The sequence below is a fragment of the Bemisia tabaci genome, chromosome 2 (assembly GCF_918797505.1).
Source record: "Bemisia tabaci chromosome 2, PGI_BMITA_v3".
NCBI lineage: Eukaryota > Metazoa > Arthropoda > Insecta > Hemiptera > Aleyrodidae > Bemisia > Bemisia tabaci.
This window is the reverse complement of record NC_092794.1, coordinates 75,802,689-75,826,855: the sequence shown is the minus strand read 5'-3', so window position 1 is coordinate 75,826,855 and position 24,167 is coordinate 75,802,689. Positions and strand designations below refer to the sequence as shown.

The 24,167-nt window shown below is 38.5% G+C and overlaps 1 protein-coding gene across 3 annotated transcripts in view; it reads right to left on the bottom strand.

The window, feature by feature from the left end:
• Positions 1-24,167, bottom strand: part of Edem1 (ER degradation-enhancing alpha-mannosidase-like protein 2) — a 57,589-nt gene that overhangs the window by 4,120 nt on the left and 29,302 nt on the right. For 2 of the 3 annotated variants that reach the window (XM_072296292.1, XM_072296293.1), the window contains exons 2-8: positions 21,621-21,731; positions 18,245-18,430; positions 15,427-15,670; positions 11,956-12,286; positions 4,147-4,403; positions 2,658-2,850; positions 1,294-1,362 (exon numbers count right to left, since the gene is read on the bottom strand). In XM_072296292.1, coding sequence (XP_072152393.1) covers positions 1,294-1,362; positions 2,658-2,850; positions 4,147-4,403; positions 11,956-12,286; positions 15,427-15,670; positions 18,245-18,430; positions 21,621-21,731 — 1,391 coding nt within the window. Of the gene's footprint in view, positions 1-446; positions 470-1,293; positions 1,363-2,657; positions 2,851-4,146; positions 4,404-11,955; positions 12,287-15,426; positions 15,671-18,244; positions 18,431-21,620; positions 21,732-24,167 lie in introns of those variants that run through there. The other variant, XM_072296294.1, reaches the window with a different exon arrangement.

Here is a 24,167-nt window from a genome sequence, read left to right as displayed (position 1 = left end):
AGGGAATTCAACGGCGATGAATCACCGGATCCAACTGACTCTTGCCAGTTAGACGATCTCTCTTCTCCAGAACTTTTCCTCTGCTTATATATTGACCGGAAAGTCAGATTACTCGAGAACGCTGCTTGAGCAATGTAAACATTGCCCAGTGGATGACACTCTGGCAATCTGACGTCATCGGCTAATATATACAACTGGTGCAAATACCTTGAACTTTTCCTCATGACAACAGATAAGGATACTTTAAAAAAATAGGAATCTTCAAACAATAGATGGCAATATAAAGGCTGACCTGACGGAAAAGAAAGAGAGCAGATTGTACCTGATAATTTTAATCACCTTACAATTTTTTTAAATTAAAACATTATGTTAATTTAAACTGACTCAAGGATTGAAGATTATAATTAGAGGGAAAAGAGTGTGCCAAAATTATGTGGCTTACCTAGAGGGACAACGATTGGTTAACTTTCTGAAATTAACAGAGAGAAAAAAAAGTATTCGTTACTTAGTAATAATTGAGGACTCCACGTTAATAAGGACCTATACGTGTACAAGCCTTTACTGCTCCCATGGGCTTTTTGGATTCTCCGTACCATGAAGTATATTAGAAAATCTGTAGAATATTGAAAGGTAACGGCTGGAGGTAAAAAAAAAAACCTTTTTTCCCCGAGTTAAACCAGACCTTGAAACCAACGAGAAGAAGAACCTGTAGATGTGAATGCCATTCTTGCATCCTAATACTTAGCAGCGTTGTTTTTGGTTCTCGGGTATCGCCGATGATGATAACTCATCTTATTTTTTGCTACTGAAGCCGAGGAAACTGTTTCTTCTTTCCACCTGCCAATTTTCCGAAAAATCAAGTTTCTACTGGAAATACCCTCTGAAGGTGCCAATGTTATGTTTTTAAAAACCATCGGCATAATTTTTTTTGTATAGTTTCACCAGTTGTCATTCTAAAGTTCCATTTTGCGTTAAGCTTGCGTGATTATGATGATTTTTACTTAATATTCCAACCAAGATGATTGTTGGGCGCAATATGGGCCCATAAACTGACTTTTAAAATGAAATTCATTTCAACAAAAACCAAAAAAGTGTTGCAATATTTAACTAGCGTCTTTCAATGGAAAGGTTAGGTCGTCCAAAAAAATAAAAGCCGCACCAGCATAGCAGAGTCAGCGTAAAGCATCATACACAAAACTTTCAATGCATTTTTTTTTCACAACGCAATTTCTAGTTATAGGCCCTCATTTGTGCGATGCCCTCAATCATAAGGAGGGAAATATTAGCACTCACCTTTAAAATTTTGATGAGAGTGAAAATTTTTGCAGCATTCCAAGGCACCAGGGTCTAAAGGATGAGCTTCTGCAACAGTCAAAGTGCAAAGGTAAGAGATGAAAATTCCTAAATACATAAAACCGCATATAAGACACATAAAATCTAAACGCCTATTCTTCCAGATTATGCAAGGGTGTATGGATTCTTCTTTCTTGACTAACTAGTCACTTCAAAAATGAATTCTTTCAAGGTTACCTCAAAAAATGTTTAACTACCTTCATAAAAATTAATAACAGTTGGCCTACAGGCAATTATAAAAGGTTTCTTCAGAGGCTACGAAGGCTAGAAAAGTTCTAAGTATACCACCTAGAAGACTCGTCCTCTAAGTTTCTAATCAATACAGTGATGATATTCGACCAACCAGTTACTAATAAAGTCAACAGGTAGGATCTATCAGCAATCATCTTTCACAGAAAAGTGAGTGGTCAACTATTCATAGCATAAGATAGACAGTGGGCATTGAATTCGTTTTTGACCTTGGAGCAGGTAAAAAATCTCAATATTAGTAGGTACAGCAAATTCAATGTTCATAATTAACAAAAAACTTTTACCCCAATATGTAAGTACCCAGGTATCTATCAGTTAGAACACGTCTCAGAAAGGCTTTTCTTTGTCATCCAAACAAGCAAATACAGACAGAAAGGCCTGCAAGATGCTAGATGTACCCTAGGGTTGCATAGTAAGAAAAAGAAAAAATTTATGCTTGGGGCAAGTTTTTCTTGGGCCCCCCAGAGGATGCTTGCTCTTCGCCTGGTTAATGAAGTTTATATGGACTGAGTGGTTTAAATTTTTTTGGAGGCTTTGCTCATCTACCACTGGGAATAAATACATTTCAAAGCTTCTCAACATTAGCTTTGCCAATGGCCTGTTCAGTCATTTCTTCCTTGACTAGACGTTAAATTTATATTTTGCTTCTTCCATTCGATTTTCCATTTTTGGTAATCTTTTCCGTGGTTGTTAAGGTCTTAAATTATAAGTTAAAGAAATTATAATGTTAGGCATCATTCTGTTGGAATACTGATGTCATTTCTGAGCTTTTTAATTTTTTTTCTCCATTCTGGTTTCCTTTGCTGGTCTTCCTTCAGTCTTTCTACAAACATTGCCTTTCGTTCTTTTAATATTTTAATTATTCGGGTATTTTTTTTGGCAGAGGTACTTTAATTAATTTACAAGACTGTCCCTATCAATTTCTTAATTTTTTTTTTTTTTTTTTTTTTTTTGGAGGGGGGGGGGGGGTTACAGTGACAAGATCGATCTTCCTGTGATTTTACACACACTTCTAATAATAGAAAAATGAAAAAGAGGCAAATAAATTTACCAACCAGTATTGAACAGGTATCCACCAGCACCAATGATGCATTGCTTTCCACTTTCTATCTCCACAAATGAAGAGTGTCCTCCTGGGTTGTGAATAAAATTATCAGGATCAAAAAGTAAGTAAAGGTACTTAGTTAGCTCCGAGAGGAAAAACGACTCCATTCGATCTTCTTGAGTGTGTGTTTTTGCATCTTTGATCTGAAAATAAATCAAACCCTCAGTATATACAGATTAGAAATCTTGAGATTTTAATAAAAATTACTGATTTATTGAAACCAGAATCTAGTGGATGGAAAGGGACCTCCATTGACATGATTTTTACAGCCAAAAATTCGATGATCCTTTTCCTTCAGACTACTTCATCTCTTTGATAGTTTATTGATTGACAAAAATATATGATTCTTTCCCCCTGTAGATAAAAAAATACTACTTGTTTTCCATAAAGTTATCAATAGTTAGACATTTTCATGCTTTTGGTCACATTTTCTATTTTTTATTTTACATTGTCTTCTATTCTTCTCTTTTACTTTTTCTCATTGAGCGTTCTTGTGTTAGCAGGAACTGCGAGCATAGGATTTGCATGCAACACAATTCCCTTCAACATAAGTGTGCCCATTTGTACATTTTAATTCTTCGATGTATAAATTTCCTGTATTATTATTTCCACACTTCAAGTTTTCTCCTTTTCTCCTTCTACCCTCGAAAGAGTCTGTAAAAATCTCTGTGTATGAATTAAGATCCAGTGTAAGCTTCAGTTTACTGTCCCTCATTTGGTGGAAGCACAATACCTAAAAGGCAGTACACGTAACTTTCATGGCAAAGATGGGAAACAAAAGCATATATCAGTAATCCAACACCAATAAGTGCCCAACTCACATTAATGGAAAAATCGAGTTAAAGGCGCTTCGGAAATCTCCTATGACGTTTCCGTGTTAGTAAAAGACGTGGTAGCCTTATCCTAAACCTGTTATGAGATAGAAAGTTTCAAAACTCGCGATTTAAATTCAAATCAATGGGGCCGATGCGCAGTTTGCTCCTTACATCTTAAAATGTTTAAAGTGGGCTTAGGCACCACTTGACTCTGGGGTGCTGATGTAACAGGATGGAAAAAGACGATCACTAATGTTCCCGTTTTGCTTCACTCCGCCGCCCCCGCCCCCCCTCCCTTGTCATAAACCGTCTGGCACCTCTAGACTCCCCGTAGGTATAAGTTTGAGTTGACTCTTAATTTTGGACACAAATTAGGAAAACCGAGGAATAGTAGTGGAATAAATTGGCAGCATTAAAAATATACACAACCTCCTCGATTGAATATTTAACATATTAACTGCTGTTAGAACGGTAGGAAAAATTAAGTCTGGTTTAACACTTGTAGGAAAACCTCTTACAAAGTGGTGTTTTATGTACAACCTAAAAACTCCAGTCCCGATGCTCACCAATTCAAGAGAAGCTGATTTTACTTTAGAAAAATTCGGCATTCAAAACTGCACTTACAGTTGCATAGCCACATGGTGTTGTGGCACTGTGTTGAATACTTCGCAGGATTCCAATGCCGATGTCAAGAAGAGCAGGATCTTTTGTCACTTTATATAAATACATAACAGATTCTGCTAGTTCTGGTCTCAATGGATATCCTTCTCGCCCTGTGCTGATTTCACTTTGCAATATGTTAAAAACCTCCGGTGTAAATCCAAAGTGTTTCCACACCAATTTATAGTTTTGAATTGATTTTAAGCCTTCGGAAACATTACCTAGGTCAAATAAGCATTTCCGTTAAAAAGCTATAGATTAAGAAATCAACAAGAGAAACGACTTCTTATTATGTAACAACTGGTCAAGATAGGTGCAAAATAAACAAGAATGATGTACAGAAGAGGAAACAGCACCACATCTAACTCAGAATTCCGAAAATTAAAAAAAAATATTTTTGCCCAACTATTTAATCTAAATTACTGCAAATATTTGTCATTTTTTGCATGTTTCTCCTGTTCTCTATTTTTGACATTTGGGAAAAGTTAGGGAATTGCTTGCTGAACAGATCTGAAAGGAAGCAAAAACAAAGGCAACAACATGTTTTTTAAAACACCTTCGTTACCCTCATCAATAACAGCTCAAAATTAAGCGCACCTTAATCGATCAAAAATTGAAATAATATATTTCAAAACAAGGATGCAATAAATGATGATTCAGAAGAAAATAATTGAATGAGAGAGATGTAGATACTAGAAATTAGGGTCTTGCATGCGTCAGGGATTTGCAATATAGGTGCTTTTCCTCATGTAAATTTTGTCGAGAAACCCAATGGTGCCACTGGTTTTCAATGAAAGAAACCAAGCTCATGAGGGACTCTTAAAATTGAGGCTGTAATGGAGGGGATCCCCCACGCCATGCAGAGAGTTCATCTCTAAATCCAGTCCAACTCTCCACAGGTAACCCTCCTCTACAAAAGTAAGGAGCATTCGTACTTACTGCCGAGATAGCAAAGAGAGCAGTAAGGTAAGGGTTGAAGTTTCGAAACTGAGTTTCCTTCAAAATTCGTCTAATCTCTTTTAGATGCAATCACTGAAATAGCTAAAACAGCAAAATTCATCTTATTTTCATGAAAACGAGACATGAGAGAGCCGTAAGTGCGCATGAAATGACATAGTTTCAGGAAAGACAGCAGTAAGTGACAACATTCCGCCAGAGAGCCAATGAAAAAAGTGCTTTCAAGCAATGTGCTGCCCTCTTCTGCCAATTTCGGACCTGAAAATGTGTTTGTTGTGTGTCCAAAACGCAACCACGAATGCATGCAGTAGACAGCACTTACGGCTGTCTTGCCTAACAATAACCCAGCATGAAAATGAAAAATACCCTTTTCATGTAATTGAAATGAAAGCAGTCGATTTTCAATCATCCAAACGATTTCTATAAGGAGTCTTTCGGACGATTAGTGATAATTTGAGAGAGAACAGAGGCTTCTTACAATAAAATTTTCTGGTCAGATGCTTCTGAGCCCGTTTCCTTTAAACTTCATTTTTGCACTTACTGCCATCTTCGCAATCATGGCAGCAGTAGCACGGTGGGCCAGATCGTGTCTGTAGTGGCGCTTAATTGATAACTCCGTATTATCGTCTAACCTTGTAATTCTATTGGAAGGAGAATATTTTCGCTTTTGCAGATCTTAAAAATATTGATTTTTAGCTGCAGGGCATGGGATCAAAGTTGCCCGAGAAATAAACCTCAAAAAATGAATTTTTCAGAATATTGTAGACTGGGAAAGTGTCATTGCGGTTTGTTGCGCGGTTCTCTTTAGCATTTTTAGAAAGCATACATCCTAGAGATACCATATACCAAAGCACAAACGGTAGAAACCGGTACAACCATATTTTCCGGATGCTTCTTTGAGGTGACCTCCAATTTCCGCGAAAATCAGATATAGAGGTTTTAAGGAACCACGGTACACAGTAAAGCGGCCAATGAAATATTTTAACACAATTCATGTTTTAAGGGTTTTTAAGGTTTCCAATAGCATTTCTCGCTCTTTCGATACTTTAGGGTGGAAGGAGGGGGGGGGGAGGCCGACCAAAATCAGACAGTCGAAAATTTGTTATGGTCAACAATTTTCTTGAGCCCAGTAAATAATGCTAATTTTTTTTACATCCGTTCACGCATTTAGCCCAACTAGGACTGGTTTTAAACCAATTTGGCAATGAATTTGAAAATTCTACCATCATATGGCACCTAAGTTTAGAGTGAGTTGACCGTCGCTGACACCAATATGACTGATGAAATTTCAATTTCACTGTTGGACTTAGAGTAATGTAATATCGTATGATAGAAGTCACTTAGATCACTAAATATTGACTTCTTTAAATATAACTATGCCTATTTTAGTGTTACACCCCTCTTAAAAGCTATTGTCATTGTATGAATGATGTGTTATTTTCGGTACGTAACGGTATCCTGAGCTGTATGCGAGTCGGTTCTTGTTATTGCGTTATCTTCATACCATTATTAATGTTTAATCGAATTAGGAGAATTCGATATAGAACCCTCCTCTACTTCAAACATATCATCCTCAAGCACGCAAGATTGCATGAATTACAGTTCAACAGTGAAGTTGAAATTTCATCAGTTATATTGGTGTCAGCGACGGTCAACTCACTCTAAACTTAGGTGCCATATGATGGTAGAATTTTCATATTCATTGCCAAATTGGTTTAAAACCAATCCTAGTTGGGCTAAATGCGTGAACGGATGTAAAAAAAATAATCATTATTTACTGGGCTCAAGAAAATTGTTGACCATAACAAATTTTCGACTGTCTGATTTTGGTCGGCATCCCCCCCCCCCCTCCTTCCACCCTGAAGTATCGAAAGAGCGAGAAATGCTATTGGAAACCTTAAAAACCCTTAAAACATGAATTGTGTTGAAATATTTTATTGGCCGCTTTACTGTGCACCGTGGTTCCTTAAAACCTCTATATCTGATTTCCGCGGAAATTGGAGGTCACCTCAAAGAAGCATCCGGAAAATATGGTTGTACCGGTTGGTACCGTTTGTGCTTTGGTATATGGTATCTCTAGGATATATGCTTTCTAAAAATGCCAAAGAGAACCGCACAACAAACCGCAATGACACTTTCCCAGTCTACAATATTCTGAAAAATTCATTTTTTGAGGTTTATTTTTCGAGCAACTTTGATCTCATGCCCTGCAGCTAAAAATCAATATTTTTAAGATCTGCAAAAGCGAAAATACTCGTCATGCAATGGAGTTTACCAGTCAAATGCATATAATGGTGTGAGGCTCACAAGTGCACTGTGAAATAAGTGAGAATACAATGCGCGCCTCAGGTTGCAGATATCTGGGTTCATCACATTCCACATGCTGCATATCTATCTACGTGGAAACAACAGATATGATGAATATTTTAGATAATCCCATGTAATTTCGTTATCAGTAGGTATTTGAGCATCGATAAAGATGGCTCTGATGAGAAATAAAAATATCGAAAAATTGCATTTCGCGCCGCTACAGACACGATCTGGCCAACAGTGAGTAGTAGGTTTGCCATGGTTCCAGTTTAAATTTCATTTTCCATCACAGCTCACTCGATGTAATTTACGCCTATCAAAAGGAGATGGTCTTTAGATGAGCTCACTCAATTTAGATTTTAAAAATATGATCAACATTTTTTTTATATTAGGGTAGACTGAGCAGCTTGGGGAGGTGAAGGGCAAGAGGTAAAATTTGAAATTTCTGCCAAACCATGGCAGAAAATTGAACTAAACAATGGATGTTGAAGCTTGGTTTGTTTTTACATTCCCCCATATAATTCAGTTTCAGAATGGACAGTCCGGAACGGCAGTAGGACAAGTTAGGTGAAAGAAAGTTACGCTCCTCTTCTACAGACCATCCAAAATCGATATAGCGCTCCGTTCCATTCCTTTCATTTCAGTCTCGGCAGGAAGTTTGAAATAAAATGCCGATTTTCATATGCAATTCTTAATTGGTTCAATTGCTTCCAGCCAGAGAGATATTGGACCAATGAGAGTCAAGTATGAAAATCATACTTGACATAGCACTTTCGTGCTCAACTTTCATTGGTCCAATCTCCCTCAGGTTTCAAATTTACTGCCAAGGCTGAAACAAAAGAAACTAAACAGAGTACCAAACTCGCTTGTGACTCCAACTCACATTCACCCAGAATGATATTACCTATTTTCGTGAGCACATGACTTTTTTTTCTTTTTTCGTTGATTTCATGTGCTTGAATGGAGGGGGGGGGGGGGGAGCATATCTTCGTTTCATTAACCTTGACAGTAGGGTGCAAGGTAAATGTTCATTTTTGTCACAGTTCCTTCGGAAGATCTACTACCCAAGTAGCAGTGATCGCGATAAATTCCGATTTAATCGGAGAATTTATCGCGATTTATTAAAATATTATCGGATAAAAAAACGCGATTTTGTCGACGGCGATTCATCGCAATATTATTGGGAGAAAAATTGCGATAAATTGAAATAAAATTTCGATTTTATCGAACGCGATTCTATAGAGATAAAATTGCAATAAATTGCAATTTTTCATCAACGCCCACTAACGCATGAATGACGCTTATGAAAGATGTTTCTATGCCGCCGTCGCACTATGGTCCACAGACCCTATTTAACGGAACTTTAGTCAAATTTTGAGGGTGGAAAAAATAAAAGTTTGGCACTACAGTTTTATAGTACATACTCTCATGGATCGTCACCTAAGTTTTCATCGACTAATAATGATTTATAAGATTGTGACGGACCCTAAGAACAGAGCGCGCGACAGGTCTTCATTAGCTGATTGTGAGCCGCATTCGGTGGTGCGTTACAGGGTGTTTATTTTACCGAGTTACGCCTCATCTATGTAAATTTTTGGGCAACATGGATCCACCTGATTGCAAGTGACTTCCTTTTCACCCCGTTTCATTAATTTTGAACCGAAATTTGTATGCTTTTGAACGCTCCAAACATACGCCAAAAAATGCTAGGAATCAGTGAAATTCGTAATTTTTAAGAAGCTCTAACTTTTTTTAAATTCTAGTTAATGCTTTGCGGATTGAAAAATCTTGTTCAACATATCCTTAAGTTTAAAATGATGCCAATTTAAATTGCGCCTTTTTGCGCCTAACGGTCGAAATCAATTTTTTCGGAGTGCACCTCCGTACATCAAAATGTGGAATATTCCATGCATTTTTGGCGTTTTTGCGACTGTTAAATTTTTTCTAGGTACAAAATAAAAGTATTCCGATATATTTTGATCTACTGAGTCCGAAAGTGACCTTTGTTTTCTCTTATCACCTCTCACTTTTCCGAAAAAGCGACTTTTTCCCGGGAAAATGAGCAATTTTGACGTATTTTCGTCATAATTGCAATTCATGTTGATAAGTTATACTGGACCCGTGATAAAGAGATTCTGTCATGTATATTAAGCTGTTAAATCCGAATATGACATAGGTTTTGGTTTATCACCCTCCAGTTCTCCGATAATGCCGATTTTTCCGCGCCTTTTGGGTAAAACCTTTCCCGGACTCTAAGTGTGTTAAAAATACGGTTTAAAATTGATTTCGATGTTTGATATATCGATTCTTATGTATTTTGACTTGTTAAATCCGAATATGACCGTAGATTTTTCCTATCACCCCTCATTATCCCGGAAAATTCAATTTTCCTCGGAGAACGAGCTTTTTTGGTATTTTGGCGACGATTTTCTGTATTCTGAGGAAAACGGGGGGTTGTAAGAGGCAAGTTGAGGTTGAACTCCGGTTAAATGTTTCTTAAGACGTCAGAGAAGACCTAAAGAGGAACTTGGAAAATCGCTACAACTCCATAGAATAGGAAAATTGGCGCAAAAATACCGAAAAAGCTCGTTCTCCGAGGAAAATTGAATTTTCCGGGATAATGAGGGGTGATAGGAAAAATCGAATGTCATATTTGGGTTTAGCAAGTCAAAATACATAAGAATCGATATATCAAACATAGAAATCAATTTTAAACCGTATTTTTAACACAAGAGTACGGGAAAGGTTTTACTCAAAAGGCGCGGAAAAATCGGCATTATCGGAGAACTGGAGGGTGATAAACCAAAACCTATGTCATATTCGGATTTAGCAGCTTAATATACATGAAAGAATCGTTTTACCACGGGTCCAGTATAAGTTATCAACATGAATTGCAATTATGACAAAAATACGTCAAATTTGCTCATTTTCCCGGGAAAAAGTCGCTTTTTCGGAAAAGTGAGAGGTGATAAGAAAAAACAAAGGTCATTTTCGGAATTAGTAGATCAATATACATCGAGATAGTACTATTTAGTACCTGGAAAAAATTGTACCTACATGTTGCAGAGGTCAACGGTCGCAAAAACACCAAAAATGTCCCTTTTTCCGGGTAAAATCGGCTTTTCCGGAAAATTTAAGGGCGATGGACCAAGACGGAGGTCATATTCGGATTTATCGCCTAAAAATACATGAGAATCATCTGATCTCGACCGAGAGACACTTTTGTTATTATTTTTATACATGTCAAAATAGGGTGGAAAAAATATTCAGTCTTAAAAGCGCCAGAAATCACATTTGAAGTTAAGTTTCTCGGTCAGGATGTTACTATTTCGTTAAACTAAGATGTAAAATGAAATCAGCGACCCAAAAAACATTAGATCCAACACCTTTTATGACGGTGCAGTGCATTTTCGAATAAAGTTCCGTTAAATCCAGTCTGTGGACCATAGTGCGTCGTTTTTACCGAGGTACGTTTGTAACTTTACCGTCTCTTTTTTTTTACCAATTATTGGTAATGTTACCTAGACAGACTGGTAAGCTTACCTAAAAACCGGTATTTTTACTGATTTTTTCAGGTAAGAATACCACTATTATTGGTTATCAATTCCCGGTAACTTTACCATTTTATCTCGATGATTCTACCACAGTCCATAAAAAATATTGGCGTTTTTACCCAGGTCCATCGGTAACATTGCCATCTCACTATTATTGGTAATTTTACAGAGACAGAATGATGAGATTACCAATAGAACCTTATTTTATCAACCGTATTTCAGGTATGAAATAAAATACAGAGGAGGGAAAATAAAAAAAAAATTCCAATGAAAACTCGGTGTCAGTCTACGCAATGACAAAAGTTGTAATGTTGCGAAGCGCCGATCCATCTAAGAGGCTTCAATTCGCACTCATTAACCACGTAGTGGCCATAGCCTAGTGGCAATGCCACCGCTGCGACTCGGGTTCGAATCCCTGCGGAGGCTCCGGGGATTTTACGCTCGTCTTCGTCAAAGGACCTGACGGCTGAACCTGACGGAAGTCGGCTGACAGCGCCGACCCCATTTTTTTGGCGATTTTATCGGTGATAAAATCGCTAGGATCATCAACATCTGAGCGATTATATTCGATCTTATCGCGATAAAATCGCAATTTCTTCGGGCGATAAAATCGCAATAACATCGCGAAAAGATCGAGGATAATCGCTCAGATATTGATGATCCTAGAGATTTTATCGCAAAATATCGCAATTTAATTTCGGAATATCGCGATTTTTCCGTTGAAAAATGCTACTTGGGAGGCCGATTATCATGATTTTTGCACCATGGAAGATAGTCCCTGGATAGTTCTGCTCTATTTAGATTAAGTCACAAGGGCCCGCAAAGAGGGCCTCAGAGGGGGGTCAGGCCATGTAGCAGCCAGGGATTATAGCTAGTCTCCCAGTAAAAATGTATTAAGAACCGGTTAATTTGGAAGACCTCTCTCCTAAACAAATTGTTGAAAAATATTAACCTATAAGACTCAGAACGCCAGGCCAATAGGCCTCAAGAGATTGGAAAACTGGCATTGTAACTTGTCCTTTCATCATAGATACCCAGAGATACCAGTCGTCTTTTTTCAGGTAGGAGTCGATGGCAGGCTTGGTTTCATGAAACATTTCCATGAGCTCCGGCCTTTGAAGAAGTATTGCTCCTTTCACAAGATATTCAAAATATGAGTCTACACCTGCGCCGATTCCGGAGTCTTGAGCTGTCCATCGCCCATTGGTAACATCTAAATGATTCCCATAAAGGCCGATGGGTGAGCGAAAATTCCTAAGAGCATGTAAAGCTCTTAATGCAGTCTAGAAACACAAATCAAACCCAAAAAAGTTATAGATAAAGTGAGAGTTGGGGAAAAATGTTACTATCTAAACACACATTGAAAGAGGTGCAGAGATAGATGAATTGTTTGGTTCGAAGCAAACTTTAGAGATGGTCACAAAAGTAAGTGAACTGATGCTGCCGTTTCTGAAGTACCAATAACGGAAAGAAGACACGATCTTGGTCTGATTTCAAGGATCTAATCTTCAGTAGGTGAGTTTAAATCTTCATTTTTCATACCCTGCTGACCATTCTTTCATGGTCAACAGGATATAGTCAACAGGTCCGGTTGATTTATATTTCAGTAATTCACGATGTTCCTGATGCACTTTTGCATTCAATTTTGACAATTTTCAGACACGGTTTTGTGGAGTTGCTCCTTAGAGATCTTCATAGAAATTCCACGGCATTCATGTGAAACGATTTTTCTATTATACAGCTACAATTAAACTATGGAATGAAACAAAATGGAGAGAGAACAGAATGTGAAAGCTAAGGGCGATTCCTGTGAAATCATTCAATTGGTAGTTGACTGTCTGTTATGGTTCAACTAGAGGTTGACGTGTCTTGTCACTATACGGGGCGGCCCAGACCTACCATACCAGGCCTTTTTTTCGGTTAATTTCGGTCGAACGAAGTCCAGGATCGCAGGGATGAATAGGGAATCGACCCCAAGGAATCCGAATTTCATGGTCCCAGAGCCCCCCTGCTGGCGTCCCTTAGGGAGTAAAAAGGGAGTCCGTACTTTAAAAGTCAGGGTTTCTGTCAAAATTTTGAAATTATTTCATCTGAATCAGAACGTAAGGAAATTTTTAACTAAAATCGACACCAAGAAATTCAAAATCGGCCCATCAGTGTCCAAAATACCGACCCCTAAAGGTGGGGGACAGAGCCCCCTTTCACGAGATTCAAGTTCGTTAAATTGACATGGAGACTTGGAAATAATTTGTATTCATGGGTAATCGACCCCAAGAAATCCAAATTTGAAGGTCCCGTTGTCCTCAAAGACTTTTCTGATGGGGCACAGGGGTAACCTCCACACCGGTTAAATTTAAAAGTTCAGAGTCCCATTGTGCCTCATCAGAAAAGTCTCTGAGGACAACGGGACCTTCAAATTTGGATTCCTTGGGGTCCATTACCCATGAATACAAATTTTTTCCAAGTCTCCACGTCAATTTTAAGAACTTGAAATTTTTTGAAAGATGCTGTCCCCCACCTTGAGGGGTCGGTATTTTGGACACGGATGGGCCAATTGTGGAATTTTTTTGTGTCGATTACTGTTAAAAATTTCCGTACGTTCTGATTCCGATGAAATAATTTCAAAATTTTGACAGAGACCCTGACTTTTGAAGTACGGACCCCCCTTTTACCCCTTAAGGGACGCCAGCAGGGGGGCTCTGGGACTATGAAATTCGGATTCCTTGGGGTCGATTCCCTATTCATCCCCGCGATCCTGGACTTCGTACGACCGAAATTAACCGAAAAGAAGGCCTGGTACGGTAGGTCTGGGCCACCCTGTATAACTACTGGTTGAGAGCCTGTTAACGGGCTGATTTTCAACTACCTAACGCTATTTCTGCCTATTAAGTTTCCACTGGGACTTAGGACAAAACATTCGTTCCGGTTCTTCGCGTTTCACTCGTTCATTGGGAGCCTGATTTGACTACCTGCATTCGGTAGGCGGACCCCGCCACCCGCACCCTCTTCTTTGAAAGGGTTGTTCCGTCATCTCGTTCAACTGTCAATTGAATTTTCGGCAAGGGTTTCCCATAGAGTACAATAGAGTCGCAATGTACTGGAGCGCCGATGAAGTCAATCCATTAACGGGCCTTTCCGAGCCACTTGTGCTCCGAAAAGTGTGTACCAAATGTGAAACCAACGGCACTTATCATCATGGTGGCTTATGGAGAAATCAAGAACTGCTTGTGTTTTTTCGACATTTTTAATTCAATCATCATGAATATTTGCAAATTTTGCTGCAAACAGGTAGTCAAAGCCATAGTGAATCCATTAATGTATCATACTCTTGAATAATATTCAAAAAGGGACGTAAATTGAGTCTGAAACCAAGTGTGAACCGACCAGCATTTCTTAGCACGGCGGCTTATGGGAAAAGCAACGACTGCTTGTGTTCTTTCGACATTTTTTAATTCAATCGATTTTAATTTGTGCAAATTTTGCTATAAATAGATGACCAAAGCCATGATGAATCCATTGATGTACTTATGTTACTCCTGGATTTTATTCATGCAGGGATTTAATTTCTGACTTATACAAAGTGTGAACCAACCGGCATTTCTAACACGGTGGCTTATGGAGAAATCAACAACTGCTTGTGTTTTTTCGACTTTTATTAATTCCATCTATATTAATTTGTGCAAATTTTGCTATAATTAGATATTCAAAGCCATAATTAATCCATGAATGTATGTTACTCCTGGATAATATTCATTTATGGACTCAATTTCAGACTTATTACCAGCCTACTTAGCTGGTTCAATGTGTGTGGACCTAGCCGACGAACGGAGCAGAGTCGGGAGTGGGGAGCGCCGAGCGCGAGTCTCTGCGTGTGCGTCATTGCTAGGCCCGCACACTAGTCTCCAGAGAACTGGACAAAACAGCCTCCAAAAGTGACTTCAATGGCGATCCAGTACTTTGCGACTCTATTGTACTTTATGGGGTTTCCAGACAGTACATACAACCTGATGTAGGATATGGGGGAACAAATCAAGTTCATGCACTTTTTGGCGAGTAGTCTTTGTTCAGTAACTAGAGGTTGAAAATCAGTGACAATTTCCTATGCACTGGACGTTACCTTCAACTGGTAGTTAATTAACTAGCAGTTGAGACCCGATTAGACAGGAATACCCCTAAGCTGCAAAGACTACTGCCACCTGCTGGTTTAGATACCCGCAAGGCGGATCAGATAAATAAACTTACCTATACTTCATGGGCCCTATACTGGAACCTCTTTTCATTATAGAACAAGTTAACACTCTATCATTCCTTAATTTATGTCATTAAGATACTTCAGCAGGATGTTTCAGCTAAAGTATCATTTTGCTCCTACTCTAATGTTAGGCCCATTGCAAGGGGAATGAAATTCCAGAACTGTACTTACTTCTTCATAAATTGGATTGCCAGTCAGTCTTGAGAGAGTTCCGAACTCAAGAATGAAAGTGCCAACACCAGCGGTGCATGTGATTGATGTTTCACCATGAGGAACTCCGTGGCGTAAATTGACAGTGCCATACGGCATTCCTGTCGCGGTATCAAAAGCTGGTAGGAGTCTCTTGGCCACATCCTCTGCTAATCTTAGAAGTGGACCATTACAAGGCCATTCTTCCTCTAAAGCCAAACCGGCTCTAAATCCAGAAAAGGAGAGACAAGGAGAGAGTGCATGAGGGAAGGAGAAGAAAGGAGGAGAGAGAAAAAAGAACAAGATTATGAAGATGTTTGCTAATGGTTTTAGGTACACAGAAAATTTTGATTTATCTCCATACTTATCGTGTACTTACTACCGAAGTTTTCTAATTACCCCAAACCCTGAATTGATGCCTTGCAGGCCTCAAATGATGTCAGAAGCTGCTCTCATTTTGGTCAATGCCTTAAATTATGTTGAGATATTGCTTCCATCTCTTCTTCAGAGCATTTTGAGACCCAAATTTCCTGCATACGTTCTTAAAAATTGCAAAAATGCAAAGGAAAAACTTCTGTCAACCCTAGGCCACCATCATCGCAATTTGACGCTTCTTTTAAATGGGACTGTTGCATCATTCAAGTATGAGGGTCATCTCATAAGTCTTGCGCGTTTTGCTCTCATTTCAAAACTATTAAAGATAGAGAAAAGATTAGATGTGCACAAGAGGCATACTCTCAGCTTTAGTTAAATTCCAAATTTTTTAAAATCTACGACGTATTCGTGTGGACGAATGCGGCCGATCTGATCCGACCGCATTGGAATCCTCATCAGTATTTTTTACCAGGTTGTTAACCTGTTCCGCAAGTTGCGTTTTAGGCCTTTGATGATGAGTGCAATCAGTGTTTTATGTGCAAGCTCATTGTGTAAAGTGTGTTACGAAGTTATAGCATTTTCGAAGCTAGAGAACTGTGAAGTTCGGTCAGTAGCTTGATTTTGGACTTTGGAAAAAGTTAGGTCGTGTGACATTATTTGCAGACTTCATGGAGTTTACGGGAAAAACGCAATGAGCGATAGAATTGAGCCAAGGAAGAATAGAAGTGCACAGTGAAGCCCAAGATGGCAGGCCAAGTGTGATCAATAATGATTTTGTGCAATGAGTCGACGCTTTAACGCGTAGATCGTCAAATGACACTAAATGGCACTAGACAATATGGTTAAATTTTTTCCTGAAATTTCTCGATCGGTCTTGCATCGAATCGTCCATAAATGGTTGAATTAAAAAAAAATGTGCCAGGTGTTTCAAAAAATGCTGACTTATCGCGAGCCTCGAGGTGGCAGGAAACGCATGCATTGAAGGTGGTGCGGGAGAAATGATCTCCTAGCCTCCTGTTAATCCGATTTTTTGAAAACTTGAGCTCAAATTGAGGGTGGGAGTGTGCCTTATACGCACATCTAATCGAATATTCCTTATCTTTAATAGTTTTGAAATGAGAGGAAAAAGCGCAAGACTATTGGGACGACCCTTTTGTTACATTGAATCTAAGTGCCTCTGAGGTACATTTTAGCGAGAAAGGCATTTTGAGCTTAAAAAGCTTGAAACAGCTTCTTTTCGAAGAACAGAAGTCCTGAATCATAGTCTTGCCTTATGAGAGTTGTAATATGGGTTTAATGGCTTGTAAATTTGCTTTTAGGTATAAACATTTGGGATTGAACACTAAAATTAAATATTTCACCTATTCCCTTGATTTGTGGGAAGGAGTAAAATAATTGTTGCTGCGTTTGCCTTAGTTTATCACATTTAGCACTTGTGTATTTAAGCACAGGACTAGGTACTTATTATCCCCTGTACTTCAGATCTTTTGCAGTGCACAACAGCAACAGATTCCGACAACAGATGACAGCAACCCTCAGTGCTCACCTGTTTCGCTTGATGACATCCTTGTTTTAAGCATAATTATTCACTTCTTTGATCGATTATTGACTCATGCATTTTCCGTTTTTTAGTCACAATTACATCCTTTTTCATGCTCTTAGTTGGTAGATGTTGGAGCTTCAAGAAGAAATGTATTCATACCCCCGTTTCAACTTGCGTGAAGCTTATTATTTACTCTGCTTGATGCATAGAGTCGTAATGTAAATGGGAGAGCTGACCCCATCTGCTCAATGAGTTCCGAGCCCGGTGTGCGCCGAGCTTCGGTCACTTTTTGATACATGTTCAATCCAAAATGGCTATGTGCATTACGAGGAAATTCCGGTCTTCTTTGTTTACATCGGATGGCCGGGTACCCGTGTATCAAAAACAATCGATCATGTATCGCAAAAGTGACTCAGCGTCACATAGGAGTCTTGGAATTGGGGACCTGGAAATTGCTTAAAAGTGGCGCCAGCTCTCCCACTTACATTACGCCTCTAGGTACTCTATGGTTTGATGAAGTACCTAGCCAATTACTGCTGCACATGGACATAAGAGGGTTCAGTTACTTTTCTTACTTATCCAAGAGATCCAGAAGATATCTCCAGTTAAATTTGAGAGGTCAAACTAGACGTCAAATTTTTCTTACCTTTAAAGCTTAAAAATTTGTGCAGATATTTCTGTGCTTTCCATCCGAAATGAAAATTCAATGTTTTTGACCCACCAATATTGTACTTGGCTAAAAATATTTTTCCTGCGTTTTGAGGGCCCTCTCATTGCAGTCTATGGCGACCAAAGTCATATCAACTGAAGAAATCTTCATCACTATTCACAGAAAAAATGTTACAAGACGTTATTCATTATAAAATGAAACTATCAGTTTACCTTTTGGAGAATAAATGAGCACTTAGTAGACCACCAAGAATTCGAATGTTTGTTTCAAAAACAGAAACATTGATATCAGCATCAAAATAAATTTCATTTGTGACGATCTCGACAACTCGTCTGAACTCCGAGTAATTCCCCATCACAACCAATGTGTCAAGAGCATCAATCAGTGACAAGGAATAACTAAAAAGAGTAAAATACTCGTTGAACAATACATGGAAAAGATAGAGAAGAGTGAGACAAAAAATTAAAAGGTATATACATGCCATTTATAGTTCACACAGTCAAGAAACAGCTGCTTATCATGGACGGTCGTGCCCAAGTCATAATGATAGTTGGTTTTTTGGCCAATATGCACAGAATTTCTGAAAAATTCAACAAATTTTCTCATTTAGAGGGGACATTACGCTTTGCAAATGGATCAGATGGGATGAAAAGGTCACAGGGCATTTTTTGATGATACCAACGATAAGATAGTAGCACTACTGAATAAAAATTGGTTTTAAAGCTGCACCCAGAGAACTTGAAATATAATCGCAAAAATTAAATTTTGGGGGGCTTGGGAGGAAATTAGTTCCTCAAAATGTTGATTCATCCAAATTAATCAACTAGAGCTGAGAAAAATAAATTTACTTGAAGGTCTTCAAAACAATGTTATAATTTGCCTCCTTCCACATTCAGCGTGTCCACCAAAAGTCTGAAGTTACAACATTAGAATGATAGGATCAAAAGAGGGTTTCCGGATGCGAATCATAATGGTGAGAAAAAGTTGTGATAAAAAGTGCACTAGTTATAAAAACTCCTACGACCAATGATTACACTGACCCTGAGCAAAAATTACAATTTTTTGTGGTTCTCTGAAAGTTGGAAAAAGCGACTACAAGAGAATAGCTGTGAGACACAACACAGGTTGCGATCAGTCAGGGGGGCAACTACAGACGCATTACAGACCTAATTGGTTCCATCGTGAGCGAAGCGCAGGCCGTTCTGACACACAGCTTCCACTCTCGGAGTAGTTAATGGAACTAAACCGAGCATTGGGCATGCGGCCACAGTGGCGAGGAAAGAGCTTGATGCAAAAACGGCCTTTTTCGCCCCCCTCCCCGGAATTTTTCAAACTTTGTCTATTGATTACTCACACTCACTTACTCAACCCCCAAAAATTTTTTTTGGAGGGACGCTAGGGGGGGGGGGGGGGGGGGCTGAGAGTCAAAACCTGTGAACCTCGATATCTCTCGAACGAAGGAAGATATCGAGGTCCGGTTTGGATGAAAAAGCGTCTAAAATTGCATACTTTTAGATTCTGAAGGTCAAAATCCCGAAATAATTTTTTCAAGTTAACATATGTGCTTGTTTTCACTTTTTGAGTAGAGAAAATGTATTTTAAGCAAAGAATATACAAAGTACTCAATATTTTATTTGAACCAAAACCAGTTTTTTTAAAATTGTTTGTCTTTTTCCGCATCCAACAAGTGGTTCATTAGGCTGGGGAACCAAAGGATTCGCGAGTTATGAACGATTAAAGTTTCCACTCTACGCGCGCCGACCGATTTTCGAGCGCCAAACTATGGTTCCAAAGCCGAATTTAGTGTTAATAAATTAGATTAAATGTTCAAACCGTGCAAAATACATTTTTAGGGATTCTTGAGGGTAGCTGAGTTCAGAAATTACAGATATTTCCAAAAATTCACTTTTTCCGATATTATCCATCCCAGGCCCACCGAGCGGCCGGTCGGTCGGCGCTCGGTCAGCCTCTAAAGTGGCGCTACGGAAAAAGTGAACTCTCGAACCCTTTGGTTTCCCAGCTTATTAGAGCTCTCGTTGGATGCGGAAAAAGACGGACAATTTAAAAAACTGGTTTTGGTTCAAATAAAATATTGAGTACGTTGTATATTCTTCGCTTAAAATATATTTTCTCGACTCAAAATCTGAAAACAAGCACATATTTTAACTTGAAAATGTGATTTCGGGATTTTGATCTTCAGACTCTTAAAGTGTGCAATTTTAGACGATTTTTCGCCCAAACCGGACTTCGATTGACCTTTACGGGACCAAAATACTGACCTTTACGGGTCAGTATTTTAGACACGGATGGGTCGTTTTGGATTTCTTGGTGTCGATGCAAGTTTAAAAGTTCCGTACTTTCGGATTCCGACTAAATAATTTTAAAATTTTGACATAAATCTTGACCTTTGAAGTACGGACCCCCCTTTTACCCTCCCAAGAGGACGCGGGGGGGACTCTGGGACTAAGAAATCCGGATTCCTTAGGGTCAGTTCCCCATTCCTGGACTTCATAGGTATGACCAACATTAACCGAAAAAAAGCCCTGGCACGGCATGTCTGGGCCACCCTGTAGAAAAATGTAGTTTTGGCATGTTCTACATTAAAATGCGACTAATTGCTGATTGATTAATTGCTTAGGATTGCCTACAATATGGGGATGAGAAGTAAAGTTAGTTTTTTAACTTTTAAACTCTCTCAGAATTAATGAATCTCAGAGAGACAATTTGGGCCGCCCATAACGTCACACCTGTAACGTCCGGCCCGAAACGTCACACCCGTAACGCAAATTTTCCAATTTTTCACGGAAAGAAAAGGAGAAAATTGAAGTCAGATAATCTGCAGTTGAAGCAAAAACCCTCCACTTTAATATATAATTTTATCAGATTTTTACATTCATAAAATTCGCTGAATTTCCGCTTCACTGAGGCAGAACTCACTTCCAAAATTGGTCACACCTGTAATGCATCCTTTTAATTTTTTCTGAGGAATGGAACAAAGTAAGAACAATTTCTGATAAACTGTAATGATCTATAAAAAAAGTTATTTTTACTAGTGCTGATTATTTTTTAATTGAACCCCAAGAAAGTTTCCAAATTCTTATTTATAGTTAAATTGTTGTCACACACAGAAAAGTGGAATGACCCTTTTGGTTTTAAGAAGTAACAAGTTAATAAAGCAATTATTGCATTAGGAATCTGAAAAATCAATTTTTCAACAGGACAATCCAACATCCTTTCCCCCCCCCCCCTTTCTTATTGGATTAATATGGACAATAGCTACTTAAATCCTCCAAAATTCCATCTTTTTCCAATAGAAAGACAAATCCAATACATTAAATGAGGCAAAAAACTAATAAGAGAAAACCCAAATGAGAAAATTAGAACGACTTTTAATTCTTTTTTCTTTCTTTGACTGTTGTTGAACAGCACCCCTCTGAAAGATGGAAAGACTTCTTTCTTTAATTTTGTAATGATAAGGCAGATAAACGACAAAATCGACTTTCCCACGGCTTCAGTACGATTTTTCCTAATGAAAAAAAGCTAAGCAATGTGTAATTTTGAGGAAAAATGAAATATAGAGATTGTTACCTCCCCCAGGTATCAACACCATCACAGCTAATGGGTCTGAGCTCATCATAGGGATACGCATGAAATAAATAGCTTGAGTATGCATGATCGAACATTTGACGAACTTCCTCCCTGGAAGAATAAAAAATATTAGAGCTGTAATATAATGAAAAAAATGAAAAGTGGCATTCAATAGCTACAGCTTCAGTTCTACCAAGTAAAATATGACCCAATTTGCAGTAAATTCTGGAAGGAAAGGGTCATGGTCAACAAAAGGAGCCCATCTTAGACTTACCTATCCACTTTTTCAAAGATAAAGAAAAAATGGTTACATGGTAATCGAAATAAAGAATCAATGTGAGAATTACGTGACATTCAATATAGCTGACATCACAGATTGTCTTCGGGTGGGTTTTTTTGGGGTGCTCATTGATCAGTATTGAAGAAAACATTTTAATTATTAGGAATGTATAGACTATCAACAGCCATGTCAAGGGAGTCTGTCCTTGCTATGGAAAGCTTAGGTATAATGTATATGTTAAGCCCCGATGCCCCAGTAGCACAGTGCAACGAAAATATTGAAATTGAATTGCAATTTGATTTCAATAAAATTGTAACTTTTTTACTATTAAACTGCAATATTTTTGCATAATTTAGTCAATTCATGCCGGTTTTTAACTATCGACAAAATGAGCTCCACGTGTCAGAAAGGTAAGCAATATGCACTGCAATGAAAAATTGCAACTTATTTAAATGTTGTTGCAATAAGTTTCTATAAATGGGGCTCCTTCAAATAGGGGCTACGCAACATACACAACACTCAGTGGAATTGCAATACTTTAACAATGTAGTTGCTACTTATTGAAATCTGTGCTACTTGGGTGGCGGAATGACTCATTCTGCGGAATGGTCAGAAATTTGACCATTCCCCGGGCTATCAACAGTTCGAAAGGGCTTTGAATTAACTTGAAGAAGCTTGAAGATTTGTGGAATCTTGTAATTGAGGAGATTCTGAAGATGAATTTGAAGCAGTTCGAAGATCCATTTCAGGAGTTATGGAACATTGATCAGGTGGAGGGATAGCAGGCTGAGACGAGGAGTTGACAACTGGTGGCTCAGCGAAATGGACCCGTTTTGATCTTCTTGATGCACCGTTGAAAGAATTGTCTAAAACTGTTTCTGATAATGATCCTTGCTTCATATCAGCCTACTTCAAGCAGTTACTCAAATCTCAAGGTACGCTCTTCCACAAAACCATTGCTCCCTATCACCCTGCCACTGATGGCCAGGCCGAACGCGCAGTACAAGCAGTTAAAAGAGCACTCACCAAGATTTTTTTTTTTTTTTTTTTTTTTTTTTTTTTATTTATTTTTGTAATTACACATATTGAATTACAACTTATATTACTAGACCTTACGAGTCTTTACAAATTTTCCTTTAAGCCTAATATAATAAAATAGAAATAAACACCGCTTCATGGATTAAATTAATGAGAATGACAATGAAGGATGAACAAATGAGATAGAAGTAAAATCCTGTAAAAAGCGGGAGAAAAACTAACTAATATTAACTATAATTATTCCTAGAACTAGATTCTAGAGAATTTACCTACTGACTATGCTTTTGCCCTGTCAGTCGACTAACAATAAGACTGGTAGGGGCCAGAGGCACGAGCCTAACACCGACGGAAATGAGCCGCCCTCAACTCATGTGGTTTGCGTCTTTTTAACCTCTGGGTCTCGGAGCCTCAATCCAAAAGCGCTATTGCTTTAGAATTGGGGTGACCGCCCAGTCTCTCTTCATAGCTTTTGTACATACCTGAGATGTACATGTCCATTTCTTCGATCCCGAGCTCATCTCTAATATCGATGCTACGCTCGTATCACCTGGCCCCTGCCATTTGTCTGAGTATTTTATTTTGAATTGTCTCAATAATTTTGAGATTAGAACTGGCGGCACCTTCCCAAATCTGGCAGCCGTATACCCAGAATGGCCTTAACATTGATTTATAAAGTAAAACTTTATTTTTTAGCTTTAATTTAGATCGCTTCCCGAGAAGCCATAGCATCTGTCTGTGCTTTAAGTCAATTTGCTTTTTCTTACTTACCTAGAATATGCTCCTTCCATTTTAACTTACAGTCCATAGTAAGGCCAAGGTAAGGAGCCTTTTGTGCATGGGGAATAGCAATTTTATTTAGGATCACAGGGACATAAACATATGGTCTTAAGGTAAAGACTACGTTAACTGATTTGGTGGCGTTAAGCGCCGTGCGATCGCGCTCAGTCCGATCCTGGATGTCGTCCAGGCACTCTTGGATGTTAGTGACTGTCTCCTCATATGTGGGCGCAGAGGACGCAACGGCCGTGTCGTCAGCAAAGATACCGATTTTTCCTTTTTAGTGTATTTTCCGAAGGAAATACACTATTGCGTTCTCCCCTGATGTCAGACCTGGACCAAAGACCATGTAATGAGCATCGATCATGGGTCGTAGATTACGAATATGCATGCCGTTTGTGTATATATATATATATATATATATATATATATATATATATATATATATATAT